Source organism: Fundulus heteroclitus, chromosome 16 (genome assembly GCF_011125445.2).
Source record: "Fundulus heteroclitus isolate FHET01 chromosome 16, MU-UCD_Fhet_4.1, whole genome shotgun sequence".
Lineage (NCBI taxonomy): Eukaryota > Metazoa > Chordata > Actinopteri > Cyprinodontiformes > Fundulidae > Fundulus > Fundulus heteroclitus.
In genome coordinates, this window is record NC_046376.1 from 6,694,402 (window position 1) to 6,709,500 (window position 15,099).

Here is a 15,099-nt window from a genome sequence, read left to right on the forward strand (position 1 = left end):
ATAGGAAACCTTCCATATAGAATTGTAACAACTTTTTTTGTCTGTATTGATTTTTATACTTTATAAAAGTGTAATTTTTGCTGATATTATCTGTGGCTCAGCGATTAAGTTGTACAGATAGTTCTTGTTCCTGCTGATGATTTATGCTTTTGATCAGTTGTGTAAGATTTAGTGAATTCTTTTAGGCACCCATCTTTGCCTGACACTTTTTATGTCGGCTTAACGCGGTGCAGTTTTATTGTTTATGTTAATCTGTTTTAAGTGTCCTGCTTGTCTTTTACTAGGGATGTATTTAGGGCTGAAACAAAGAATAGATAAAATCAATTGAAATTGACACTTATAATCATAAAAATAATCAACCAATTAATCAATAATTAAAATAATTGTTGATCCAGGTTTCTTTAGGCTATCAGTTTTGCTTTTTTACAAGGCTTATGCACTGGAGTGATTTAATTTAATATATATTTTTTGTACTTACCTAATACACTGATCTATATTCTTGGTGTTGAATGCTGTTGTGTTCGGTCTGTGAAAACAAAGTGGTAAAATACCAAGAAACGATGTGCTTTGAACAGTTGTTGGACAACTGTTCAGTGAAGAGGTGTGAGGCACGTTTTTGTTTGTTGAAGGCTCTTATCTGTAATTTTTGGTTAACCTGGTTATTTACGCTGCTTGAATGGATCTTCTGAAACGAGTTTAGTTACCGTAAAGCTTAAGAAGGTGAAAAAAAGATTCCAAATGGCTCTTTATTTGCCTTTTTGTTTATTAAAGGGTATAGTAACAATGGAAATACACATGATACTTAATATGCTTTTCCTTTGTTTAAAAGTGCAGCAACATTACATTAATGATCAGAAAGTCTCGGTGCACCCAGTGTTGTAGACTTAAAAAATTGACGGAAGACATATCGGTGCTTGAATAACAAAATTGTCTTTGTTTTCTGCTATTAGACATGGTGGGTGCTGAAATGATGCCGGGGAAGAAAAATAAAGAAATATCGTTATAGATTGAGAATTTGAGAGGCTATAGTATATTGTCTCCCAAAATATTTCACCTAGTAACATAAAATAAATCCTTTTTTAAACAACCATCCACAGGTTAAATTCTTACACATTAAATACGTTTCAATATTTAAATTTCTTTTTGTCTGGCAAACAAAAGTCCAACCAGTAACTTACTTTCTAGGGTAACACTTTTACTTTTTGCTGCCCAAGGTATTATTGCACTGATGATTGAGAGGAACCTCTCTCAAGTACACTGTTGGTGTCGGGATTCGTTTTTGCTTTGACTTGGAAGCTCAAGGAAGAACCTCCGGACGTTTCCCTCCTTAGAGGGGCTGCAGTCAGCGGGCCTGAAAGAGGTCTAATACGGGGAAGGGTTCAGACCTCAGACTCCAGACTGGATACCCTGCCCCAGGGCTTTGGCACATAGGGACTGTTGACTCTTCGCGCTACCAGCACCTGCCTCCGCTCTCGGCTCCCCAAGTCCTCCCTCTTCCCCTGGCCGTCGTACGGCCCAAACATGTTATTGTGGTACACCGCCTGCCTGTCGCTCATTCTGGGGAGCACTGCCGTCGTGCCGGGGCAGTGGCTGCTGCACGGAAACAAGTGGCACACGTCCTTTGAGCTGTTGTAGAACTGCGCCGGCCCCTGTGACAGCGGCCCCACGTACACCGGCAAGTCCGTGTAGGAGTTCAGGTAGGTGGAGTAATGTCTGTGCACCACCGTGGAGGAGGAGGAGCGGCGCAGGGCGGCGGCGTTCTGCAGGATGGCTTCCCTGTAGGACGGCAGCCGGGTCGAGTCGGCGTACTTCATCTTTTGCTTGTAGGGGTAGGAACCCATATGCGCCGGGTCTAAGTAGGCTGGCTCAGCGGCCATGGGGTAGCAGGAGAGGTTGTGCCCCAAACTGCCGTACAGCTTGTGAGGCTTTGGGTTGGACCCCGCCACCTGTGGAAACAAATCGGGCATGTCTGTTCGGGCGGCGGGAGCCGTGGACGTGGAAGGCTTCGTTTCGTCTACCTGACGGATTCGGTCGTTGCCCCACGTGGCTTGAAGAAACGAGGCCCGTCGGTTTAATTTGTCTTTCCCCAGGAGGGGGACGTCATCCGTTTCCGGCTCCAGGTACGACTTCATGCAAGAGTTGCAGCTGGTGCCGGGGTAGTGTCCCGCACTGCATGCCACGGCCATGCCATCGGGGGCCTGGTTGTTGAGGAGGTGATTAGCTCGCAGCTCAGCGAAGCAAGAACGGGGTTCGTCGTAGTCGACTCTCACTCTCGGCTCTGGATTGTTAAACAGATAGCTGAAAGATCTCCGTCTCCGGCCCACGCAGTCCGGGGGATAGCTGAACTTCCTCCTCAGGGGTCCCCTGTGCTCCACGTAAATGTCGGGTACCTGGAACTCCCTGTAGGAAACAAAAGGGGACGTCGGGTGCCGGCCCTGGTTTTCCACATACAGCCTGCTGCCGTGGTGGGGGTTAGACGCTCCAGAGGGACTTGGATCTCTGATGGCGATGTGCGGACTGCTGAGGCTGGAGATCGGCAAAGTTCTCTCCAACAGATGCTGGCTGCCGCGGGTGGGCAGCGTGTAGCGGAGCGGCGTGGGTCGGGTCACCAGCCGGGGCTTTTCAAGGAGGGGCTGGGTGGCGGCGTCGCCGTAATGGACTGGGAACGTTGGTGTGATGGCCCTCTGAGGATACGGGGAATGATTGTCTGTGATACTGGAGATGTAGGGCAGACGGCCGTGGGTCACGTCTGTGGTTGTAACTCTGGGAGGCAGGCCAGCTCGCACGTTGTCGGCTCCGCGTCTGCTCCAGTTTTCTATTGTTTTGGTGGCGCTGTCAAGAGAGTTCTCGACTCTGGCAGAGGACACCATGTCCTTGGCTGTTCTCAGCATCTTCAGCATGTTGGCTTGTGTGTAGTTGGTGGTGACGTCCGGGCTCTGCAGGCTGCCATTGCGGTCACTTTGCTCCACTCCGTTGAAGCAGCTGTAGATGCCCTGCAGACGGAGGGGAAAATTTACAATTTTTTTATCAGAACAAACCTTCAGTCTGCTGAGCTTCTAATCCTGTTTTATTACAGTCACAGATTTGCCCAATAAAAAATAACCTGTGAACGCACCGAGCCAATGACGCTTTTTCTAAGGAAATGTCTTGTTTCAGAATAACATTTATTCTTGTTTGCTGCAATTTTTTTGTTCTGTGATTTATTTATTTATTTTTCTTCCAGTGTCCTGTCTAGCAATGTGGCAATAAGAACTGATGTCTTAATGCCAAATAGAGCTCGACAGATTTTGCTTTCACAGGTGGAGCAATCAGCATTCGCCGTAGTGCTCCGCTTGATTTATGAATGTAAATATTTTTATTGTGATTCCTGCAGGGAGAATTTCAAATTAAATGGACATTACAATGGGAAAGTAGGAGAGTAAAGGAAGAACAAGAAGAGGAAAAAATAAATAAATTAGTATGTGATTTAAAGTCTGCTTTTGTGCAACAAGATATTAGAAAGATGTTAGTCCTATAAATAAATACATAAATAAATAGTTGCTTTTCAACCCCACCAGCTTTATTTTACCTTCAAATTGTGTATTCTTTCATAATGCAAAATTTCACCTTCGACCACAGTTGATACAGAGATGTTTTGTTTTTAATCGGATAATTTGAATTCAGCTTCTCAGGCTTCAGGACGGTGTCTTTTCTTTCCTCTTTCTACTGTGACATAGTTCTGTTTTACTTTTGTTGTAATTATGGACAGGTTAAACACTAAAATGCATTTAATGCATCAAAACTAGAACATCCATTAAGCTGTACTTTAATGCACTCTTTTGAGTTTAGTTGCATTATTCATCAATTCATAATTAGTGATAATCTGGCAGTTCTAAACATTTTGTTGGATTCAAAACTATTAACTTCAACCAAGAAACATGCAAATCATATTTTCTCTTTATGTCCTTAAAAAATTAAATGTGTCAGAATCAGCAGGTCAGACTTAAAAAAACAACCCTGGAAAACGATGCTGCTCCTCTACAGTAAAATAAAACAACCTAATATGTGATAATTACGCACTCTACTGATGGCCAGGAGGAAGTCCAGTCGGTCGGATCTGCGAACTGAATGCCGAAGTTTCCAGTAGAGCAGATGTTCCCAGGCAAACACCAGGAGGCTCAGACCCATGGCGACAAGCAGCATGTAAAAGACTCCGGCCATGTTGTCGATATCCAGCTTACTGCTCATCACCTCCTTCTTTTCGTTACGACAGATGCCTGTGAGCCAGACCGTTTGCAGCTTTTGTGTGTCCCCTGTGGGTAAAAATAACAGGGTAAAGGTTTAGGTTATTTAAAATGATTATTATTATTTTTAAAGACATTTTATCAACCAGTCAACATATACAACTGAGTCTTTTTTACTACAAAACAGTATAATTTTTTCAATTCAATTTTATTTATATAGCGCCAATTCATGAAACATGTCATCTCAAGGCACTTTACAAAGTTAAGTTCAATCATATTATACAATAATAATAATATAATTTTCATTATGTTTCTCACAAATGGGTGGCTTCTTCAGAAGACATGCCTTTTCTGCTGATATGAGGAAGTAAAGTAACAGCATGGCCCGTGGCTTCTCAGTTTGACATTTATGTATTATGCATTGTGTGTTATTATTTCTCTTGCAGTTTGGTACATATTGAACTAAAGGCGACCTGGTCTCAGTTATTATTTAGCAGAATAAATCAACTTCAGATTTGTTTTTATTGACATGCATTTCTGACCAGTCAGATGAATTCCTTCATTTTACAACCGCCAAAAGCCATCATGCAGTTTAATTCACACACACACACACACACACACACACACACACACACACACACATATATATATATATATATATATATATATATATATATATATATATATATATATATATATATATATATATATATATATATATATATATATATATATATATATATACAGGACTGTCTCAGAAAATTAGAATATTGTGATAAAGTTCTTTATTTTCTGTAATGCAATTAAAAAACATGAAATGTCATACATTCTGGATTCATTACAAATCAACTGAAATATCGCAAGCCTTTTATTGTTTTAATATCGCTGATTATGGCTTACAGCTTAAGAAAACTCAAATATATATATATATATATATATATATATATATATATATATATATATATATATATATATATATATATGAACACTAAACAATGTTTTTTGGTGGTTTCGGTGTTAAGTTTATGGATGCACCACAGTTACCGTCAGCCAGGAACTGCAGCAGGGCCAGGTCGATGGGCCGTTTCCAGCGCGAGTCCTTCTGCAGGGCAATGCCGTAACCAGTGGTAGCAAACACTTTTCCACTGCCAATGGTTACCAGTTTGCATCCTTCGTCTTTGCCAGCCATGTAATTCAGCACAGCAGCATCGTAGATAAAGGCATCCAGTTTCCTAACATTGTGAACGAAATTGCACAACTGATTTAGCCGTTTGGCTCCGCTTCCATTTCCACGTTGTGTGTCCATATAACTCTTGGCAGAACCTACCCTGTTTTAAGGCTGGTAAGAGCATCCTCCACTCCTTTTTGGTTGTATTTGACCATGTGGGAGTGCATCTCGGGGTAGTTGCTCCTTATGTTGCGCTCTGTGCTGCCATTTGGGACTGTACCAAAGCGGAATGGAGGATACTGCTCCTGTGGCTTTTGAAACTGTGGAAAAATGTGGAATAACATTTTATATTACCAAACATGATTCTTGTGCTTGTTAAACATAAGAGATAGCTTCAGCAATGTACACATTATTTATCACACATAGTTTGACATATGTCCAGGTGGCAGTTTGACCCCCTCACTATTCATTATGTTTTTATTACATTATATGATTCTGTATTTCAGAAATGCCACAAACAGCGAGGTTTCAACAAGAACTCAGAGACACGCTGGCATTGACAACATTGGCAATTGTTATTTTTGCCACACTGCTTTATATTTTTGTGTGTATCCTGCAGGGTTTTTGTTCTGTTAATTGTCACATCTAACATCACTATTATAGAAATGAACTTAAAGTCCAGGACGTTGTGTCCAGGGGGATCCAGGCTTCCTTCATCCTTCCGTTGTCTTTCCCTTTTGGCAGTACTTTATGCATTTAATTATCACAGAAAGAAAGTAGGACGAGTGGGAATACAGGATTTGACTTTTTCATTAACCTTATGCAAATCCTTTCAGAGTCCATATGTTAAATAATTAGCACTTATATTAAAACAAAAAACAAAATATTAGCTATGATTCGGCTGTTTCAGGACTCTTGAAGGTCCTAACGTCTGCTGCCCTCTGCGTAGCTGTGCAATGCTATAAAAATTAGGGCTACACAATTAATCACATTTGCAATATAATTACAATTAAACAAAATGCAATCTCCAAATTGCAGAGTTGTGCAATTTTGTCTATGTAACAATTAATGGATCGCGTCCTTTAGGTGTTGGTAAAATGTTTAAAGTGGGTTTGCTCCACATGGAAGGGAAGAGAGCTGCAGCAGTGAGATAATCCAATTGTATTACTTGTTTAGAGTTTATATAATTATCATTTTTACCAGAAACATTTAGGAATCTCACCACAGTGTTAAGTAGCGGTCAAACTGTTTAATGCATAGAGTTGTTTATTGGTTGCACTCTATGTTCAACAAGAATTGATGTCCAACTCAACACGCTATTGTCTATTAAATATTAATATTCTGATTAATAAAAACAGATACATTTCTTGTTTTAAATAGTCCTTCTTTACAAACATCTTCATCTGCAGGCCGTTTTCATTGCTTGTGGTTCATTCAGAAAAAAGTAAAAATCAAATCACAATTATGATTGCAATTTAGATTTTTGACAATCGTACAGCTCTAATAAAAATGTTCTTGTAATGCATTTCTACCAATTACTTAGACTTATGATCCGCAGTAACAGGGAAGTATCTCTTCAAGTAAATCTAAACGCTAGAATTAAAAATAAATTAAAAATTCATTTGTTTGGATGGAGCTGTTTTTTGTCATGTTGCTGAAATGACATCTGACTACAGATGCACATCAAAAACACTTCACCAATGTCGTCATCAGTCACTTATGAGGACATTTCTTGTAAATGGAGAAATGTTAACTCCCAAAACTACAGATATTTAGCTCTGCAGTGTTGACGATTTATTCCTTTCTTTGGAACAAGGTCGCTTTGTTACGTTGCGTTGTACCTTATTTCCATATACCGGCCCTGGGGAGTTTAGCGCAGCTGGTCAAACATTAGTTCAGTTCGACATTCCTACGGCGTTACTACATTCAGCATGATGTTGGATAATGTATGGAGACGCCGTCAAAAGAGCTTTGTTTCTTGCTCTGCGTTGCAGAATTGGTGAATGATAGAAACAGAATTGTTTGCGACTGTCCTAGAATCAAAACGCGCCATGGACAACTTGGTCTCTTTCCTCAAAATTCTGTTTAATTTCCTCAGTTGTGTGAAAGTAATGAGACCACAAATCACTTTTTGTGCTGATTGTTTAACACAGATTTCCTCTTTAATACCTCTAAATAATAAATCCCCAGGGCAACACGAATATGGATAATACCAGGAAATTATAAAAACAGTCTACCCAGAAAATTCACTCCTGTATTTCTTCTAATTTTTAACTGACATCCTGTTCTAAATAATAACGTGATTTATTTAACTGTTCACTACACCATTATTTACAATTAGTAACTGCAGCATATGTTGTTTACTAAGGCAAAATAGAAATCCTTTTAGATTGCAGTCGACCAAGAGTCGACAACAAACCACAACGTCTCAGAAAAAGATCCGTACCTTTTTGTCACTGAGTCCAGAAACGGTGTCGATGTATTGCTCCTGGATCATAAAGGCAGCCAAGTTGGCTGTGTAGGAAGCCAGGAAGATGACAGCAAAGAACGCCCAGACCAGTACCATGATCTTACTGGTGGTGCCTTTTGGATTCTCAATAGGAACCGAATTATTGAAGACAATCCCCCACAGAAGCCAGACTGACTTCCCAATGGTGAATGTGGGACCTCCAGGATCTGAAAAAAAAGAAAGAAGAATAAAGGTTAGTGTCTACTTTAGAGGGTTGTCTCCCAAATATGATATTTTTTTTCCTGAATGAAACACTGAAGACCTCATGGAGACAGCTGTTCAAATTAATTTTTACACAAGATATAATTCTATTTTTCTTTCTAACTGAATCTTGTCTCACATAGTCCACAGAAGTTAATATGTGATGTTTGAGACCTATGCTATTGTTTTATTACGTTTATTCTCTAAGTTTTCCATTTTGTTGAAAATAGGTGTTTCCTTGTTGATTTAATTAATATTACATATTAGCTATAGATAATAAAGCAACTTAATACATAACATCCACACAGAGGATATTATCTACACTAAAACCTGTAACATAAAATATTGTATTAAAGGAAAGACCTGTCCTATAAAGATCAGTTGGCAAGCCCTGGTTTTGTGCTTCTTTCATCCATCACTGGGTATTAAGGGACCACATGATGCTGAAATGAAACCACGGTATCTCCATTCACCAAGAATTGATCCAATATGTGAACACTGTAAATAGGTTTTCATACTACATTTTTCTCTTAGACCTCTGGTGTATTTCACAATCTGGTGTAAGAAGTAAAGAGTTATAGCTTTCTCTAGGTTCAAGCTGATGCTTTTAGTAGCTTTTTGTCTCTATACCGCAGTAAAAGCACTTTAAAATGCTTGTCTAATAACTATCACTACTGCCTCACCTGAAAGACACATTTATGTATACATTATATAATTACAGTGATCTATTTTTAGTTGTCTCAGTTATGCAAATTATAATGATTTTCATCAGAAACTTAATTTGCCAGAACTGTTGCTGTTTGTGTTTCCCCGGCACGGGGATACAAAGAAGCGCTTGTCTGTGTTAATTATGTTTCCAGGGGTGTTGATGCTTTGGGAAAATGTAACCAGTCTTTTTCTGTTGCTGAGAGACAGCTCTTATCAGTACAATTAAAAGCTGAAATGTTCAGAAATGTTCAGAAATATAACTAGGGATGAACGATATTTCAGCACATCAGTATTGATCCGATAAGTAAAATTGGGCCGATATCAACCGCCAGTGTTAGATTTCCTTCTAGTTGATCTTTGTGCCAGTGTTTCAGGATGGGGAGGGGATGGGGTTGGCCATACGTGTTTTTTTTTTTTTTTTTTGGTCATGTGATAGTGACTGTCATGCTTTGAAGCCAGCATCGTTTTTTTTTTTTGTTTTTTCAATTAAGCAAAGATGCAATTTCAGCAGTGTGGTTGTTTTTCATTGTGTCGAAAGAAGACATAGGAAAAGCATCGTGTAAGTCAAGACTATTACCCACACTCAAAAATTAGATTAGCATAATTTTCAGTTGGCACAACATTGTGAACATATACCGCATTTTTCAGAATATAAGTCGTTCTGGAATACAAGTCACATCAGTCAAAAAATTCGTCATAAACAGGAAATAAAGCATATATATGTTGCACCGGACTATACGTCAGACCAGATAATACGCCTCAGCGAAATTGTAACCCAACAGACCTGTAAGCTAGCGCTAGCTGTTATTAGCTTCACTGACAGCTCAGTAACATGGTTCTGTCGCTTAGAGCTGCACCACGCAACGTTATGCTGCGTGAATGCAGACTGAAACAGTGAAACTACATATACAACATGTTGTCAGTCTTTAGTGTCTATTTGTGAATGCCTCAATACATTTTGAAGTTAAGGTAACCAGGTTTCTCTAACAAAATCCAGCGATGTCTGTGATTTTGTTGAGGGACTGAATATATATACTATAGACAGTAATGTTTACTCCTTGATTCATGCTGGTCGAGATGAATTGCTTTTTAAATTGGATTTATAAGTCCGCACCTAAATGAGTCGCAGGATTGGCCAAATTATGAAAAAAAAAAGCGACTTATAGTCCGAAAAATACGGTAATACACAGACACATCGGTAAATTGGACATAATGACAATATTAATATCGGATATTAGTATCAGACCCAAATGTTCATATTGATGCATCCCTAAGTAAAACTGACGATTGGGCATTGTGATTGCACTTTGTTTCATTATGCAACATAAAGGTTGCATAATGACTGATCAATAAAAGTGACTTTGATGAGGGTGTCGTTCACTTATCTCACATAACTTGACAACAACTGACAGTTTACCAAACACCTGGAGAAGGTGGCTTGTTCAGCTGCTCAGTAGTTCTGATGTGGTGGCTTTTACACCCCTCCTGTGTCCAAGGAACTGCGTTAACATCCTGGCAATCATTACTGCTCTGCCTGTTAAATTATCTTTGTGATTTCCTGGCTGTTGTTCACTTGACTGCTTACCTTTTTAGAGAAAGCTATTGTGCTTCTGTGTGTGCAGCTGAGCGCGCTCTTCTTCCTGACAAGCTGACATTATACAAAGTTTTGGCTGCTTATGGTTCCCTTTCATATATTTGTCCATTTTAACTATTTAGTTTGTGTCAAATTGTTATCTTAGGTCAACAATACAATTTTTTTTTTAAAATGGGTTCATCGTGGTGAGATATGATCTGTTTTTATGGTCTTTTATGGTTGCTCTGCCTTCTCGGAGTCGTTTGGTTCTACTTCTGTAACAAAAACATATTTACGACTTTTCCTTTTGTGCGTACAACTACCTCCAACTTTATTTATTTATTTATTTTTTTACCTGCATTCATGTTCATTGTCTTGTTCTTTAATCCTGTCGTTTTGAAGGGTAGTTGATGTATTGAGTAAGATTTACCTTTAGCACTGACCAAGCTGCGGTTATACCCAACTGGACTGCAGTATTCGAAGACAAACACTGTGATGGCCACAACTGTCAGACACATGACAAACATCATGACCCAGACAGCTGGACTGTATGGTTCTGCAAAAATAAACAGCGTTATTGGGCAGGGAAAACACTTATATTTGCAGTTCTTTGTAAAGGAGAGGAAAAGAGGTATGATATTAAGAAAAGACAACTCTAAAAAGCTGAACCCAACATCTTCTAAGGCAGCCTTAGTAGCAGAGGCCACTTCACTGCGTAATTGATGGTTGAACTCAAGTTTAAAAAACAAACAGAAAAACTATCGTGGAGTCAGAATTGGTTTCTCACCTAAAAAAGCTGATGGAGAGACTGTCCCATTACTTCTAGCCACCATCACACTTATTCCCGTCTCTACAAATGGCACCGAAAAGTCTATTATCTCTGAACGCTCTTCATTTATGGTCAGCGAGCCGATAGCCATGTCCGCCCGTTTGTAGAACACCTGTTGACAAAAATAAGACCTTTTTTATAAATGCATTTTCATTTTGTGCGAAGTAGGCAGAAAGCATAACATCAGACAGGCTTGCTGACCATTGACATACAGTATTAATCAGTGAAATGAACGCTCGCAACTTTCTGCTTTGGTCACATTTTACTCTTTGTTCATCCTGTCTCGCGCAAGCCACTCACCCTCCTGGTATGGCTAGTGGCCCATTTAGCATCAAGGCCTTCTGGATTTTGAATAACAGAGTAAAATAAAATAATGCAACGTTTCTCTCAAAACTTCAGCAATAAGCCTAGTTAGAGAATCTAATTGTAGATTATTCAGAGAATCAAATTAGACTATAACTCAAAACTTTTAAAGAGATCTTTTTTTGTCTGTGTTCAATCACTAACACCATAATGGTATTAACTGGGCAATATTTGCAGTCTATACATCAGTCATATTTTACCTCAATCTTGATCTATTTCTATAGATTTAAAATCACATTTTAGTCATTTGAATTCTTATTAGAAATAAGGGCTTTAAATCATCAGTCTGTGAATAATTAGTCTACTGTATATAATGTGCTTAGCTAAGTTAATTGGGTTACTGAAACAAATGGACTTTTTCATAATATTCTAATTAATTGAATATTTATTGAATAATTTATCAGTATATTTTGCTGCTTTGTGGGATTTAAAATATAGTTTTCATCAATGAATAAACTGTTGTTCACTCAGGATTAAACATGTAAATGTACTAAAATGATTGTTTTGGAGTTAACCTGGACATTCAGGGTTCTTTAATGCCCCATTTGACCAGCATTACTAGTTTTAATCAGCTTGTGTTGTTTCGTAATTTGGCAGTTGAAAAAGTAAAGGGCAAAACCGACTTTGTTTTGCCAATAAACTATTAACACCCGTTCCAGTTTGCCTACCAGAGGAACCGCTTAACAGAGGACGCCATCTCCTCTGCTCTTCACCTGAGCCTGGCACACCTGGAGGAGAAGAACACGCATGTGCGGATGCTGTTCCTGGACTTCAGTTCGGCGTTTAACACCATCATCCCACAGCATCTGGTGGGAAAACTGGAACATCTGGGCTTCAGCACACCCCTTCGCAACTGGCTGCTAGACTTCATCACCAACAGGACTCAGTCAGTCCGGGTCGGTCAGAACACCTCTGATGTCATCACCCTCAGCACGGGCTCCCCTCAGGGCTGCGTCCTGAGCCCCCTGCTGTTCACCCTGATGACACACGACAGCGTCCCCAGGTTCACCACCAATCACATCGTGAAGTTTGCAGACGACACAACGGTGGTGGGCCTGATCAGAGACGACAACGACCGGGACTACAGAGAGGAGGTGGAGCAACTGGTGAGCTGGTGCAGAGACAACAGCCTGATCCTGAACGTGGAGAAGACGAAGGAGATCATCGACTTCAGGAAGAACCAGCCTCACCACGCTCCACTGCTCATCAACAGCTCAGCGGTGGAGGTGGTCAGCAGCACCAAGTTCCAGGGGGTGCACATCACGGACAACCTCACCTGGTCTGTGAACACCACGTCACTGGTAAAGAAGGCACAGAAGCGACTGTACTTTCTGCGGAGGATGAAGAGAGCCCGCCTGCTCCCGCCCATCCTCAAGACCTTCTACAGAAGCACCATAGAGGGCATTCTGACCAGCTGTCTCTCTGTGTGGTGTGGAGGCTGCAGTGTCGCCGACTGGAAGAACGTGAGGAGAGTGGTGAGGACAGCAGAAGGGATCATTGGGGCTTCTCTTCCCTCCATTAAGGACCTTTCATCACAGCGCTGTGTGTCCCGAGCCCGTAACATCTTTAGAGACCCCTCACACCCCCACCATGGACTGTTCTCCCTGCTGCCTTCTGGGAAGAGGTTCCGCAGCATTCGCTGTAGGTCCTCCAGGCTCTGTAAAAGCTTTTTCCCTACTGCCATCAGACGGTTGAACTGCTGAAACTAAAACTGGACTCTGTATCACATGTGTCCTGCATCGTTTACATCTCAATTGCTGTACTGTAAAATCACTGTGCACTTTATCCTGGAATGTCCTGCAAAATTACTTTTTTATCCTGCAAAGTTACTTTATATCCTGCAAAGTTACTTCATTTGTCCTGCAAAGTTATTTTATTATCCTGCAAAGTTACTTTATTTTCCTGCTAAGTTACTTTATTATTCTGCAAAGCTACTTTATTCTGGAATCCACTGCAATTCACTGAAATTCTAAGCTGGATGAAAGTTAAATTTCCTTTTGTACGCACTCTGTGCATACGAAATGACAATAAAGTTCATTTAAGTCTAACATTCTGTTCTGTCTACATATCCTGGTCATTATTTTGACAAATTATGTCTGATTCTGATTCTGAAATTACTGCATATTTGTTGAAATCCTGTTTTTGTGTCTAAAACTGTCAGTGTGGCGCCCTCCTAAGGTTTAACGGGTGTCTTGGATTCAATTTTAAATCTATTGGTTTAAAAGTGTTTGTGACGCCACTCGGAGAGATGGCCGCTGTGGGGTATAAAATCGGATCCGTCTTATACGGGCCTCGGCTTCGTATTGAGCGCTGTTGCCGAAATTTCAAATCCCTCTTGCGACTTTTTTGTCCTTTTAAAAATGTGACTAGTGAAAAATTTTGCGTTTCTTTTTCTGTTTGATGAATGATGACCTGACATGAAAGCAAAAATTGCTCTGCTTGACTAGGGATGCAAGTTATCGACTAATAAGTTAATCTAAAGTTGACTGATCTAATTAATTAACTAACGATTAATTGATAAGCGTCCGTTTTTTTAAAGACCTGAGTTTTCTCTTGTATCAAGATAAAATAACATGAAGAGCCTTTTTTTTATACAATATGCTGAATTTAAAAAGATGCTCATCGTTATATTTTAACAATTTATTGTCACCTGTATTAAATACTGACCGAGTAAGCAACAAATTGTAGTTTTATCACACATTATTAAACTTAGACATATTTATAAAACATTACAAAACACAAACCTATTTGGTTAATGACTGGAACCAAATAAGTGTGAGTAGAATAAAAGATGAAACACTTAAAATTAAAGCTTTCCCCATTAAATGCACCAGTGTGACTTGCTCGGTAAAATCCCAGTTGAGATGATCAGAAAAGCAGATAGAATCTCCTCCTGTTTGATGACGTGGTGGAGTCGGTGTCACCGTTTGTGTGAAATTGGTGTGAACGCGCCATTGCATTTAATAACTCCCAGTCATTTAAACAACCATGTGAAAAAAGGTCTTTGTCACTCACCTCTCCGATCATCCCGTTCCAAATGCCCCTGACCAGCTTGCCGTGCTTGCCGTTTGTGACCAGGTAAAGGTCATAGGAGAACTTGATGGTGCGGGAGAGTTTCTTCAGAATGTCTATGCAGAAGCCTTTACAGCACAGTTTTGTGTATGGCTCAGTGTGACCCACGATACTGAAAAGCAAAAGAACAAAAGACAATGTTGTTTTTAAGGCAATATTCCTTGTTCTTCTACATTAGTTAGTAGTTTGTGGTTATTGTGGGTTACTCATTGGATCTCTGAAACCGCAGCTGGGTGTGAGTCTCAGCATAGGATTCACATGTGTTACTCTAAAGAGATCACATCATATGTTGTTTTTTACAAGACTCTTAGTAATATACGCACATTGGGTTATTTGGACATAAAAGCTTTGTTCACTTCATGGTTAAAACACCAGAGGAAGCAATAATTTTTGTTATTATTGACCGAAACAGACTGCTGGAAGCCTGAGACGTGCAGAAACCTGTTCCTTTAA

General features: G+C 39.9%; 1 protein-coding gene and 1 long non-coding RNA gene across 2 annotated transcripts in view; one reads left to right on the forward strand and one right to left on the reverse strand.

The window, feature by feature from the left end:
- The window catches only part of LOC110369118, a 62,979-nt gene that overhangs the window by 4,156 nt on the left and 43,724 nt on the right, over positions 1–15,099 (forward strand). Inside the window, exon 4 of the long non-coding RNA XR_002428725.2 lies at positions 7,993–8,093. This is a non-coding gene — a long non-coding RNA (uncharacterized LOC110369118). The remainder of the gene's footprint in view (positions 1–7,992; positions 8,094–15,099) is intronic.
- grin2ca (glutamate receptor, ionotropic, N-methyl D-aspartate 2Ca) overlaps positions 865–15,099 on the reverse strand; it is a 58,354-nt gene continuing 44,119 nt past the window's right edge. The window contains 8 exon segments of the mRNA XM_036148431.1: positions 865–2,993; positions 4,060–4,292; positions 5,268–5,455; positions 5,551–5,711; positions 7,838–8,067; positions 10,813–10,938; positions 11,170–11,323; positions 14,590–14,758. Of these exon segments, the coding sequence (XP_036004324.1) occupies positions 1,380–2,993; positions 4,060–4,292; positions 5,268–5,455; positions 5,551–5,711; positions 7,838–8,067; positions 10,813–10,938; positions 11,170–11,323; positions 14,590–14,758 (2,875 nt within the window). The 3' untranslated portion in view covers positions 865–1,379.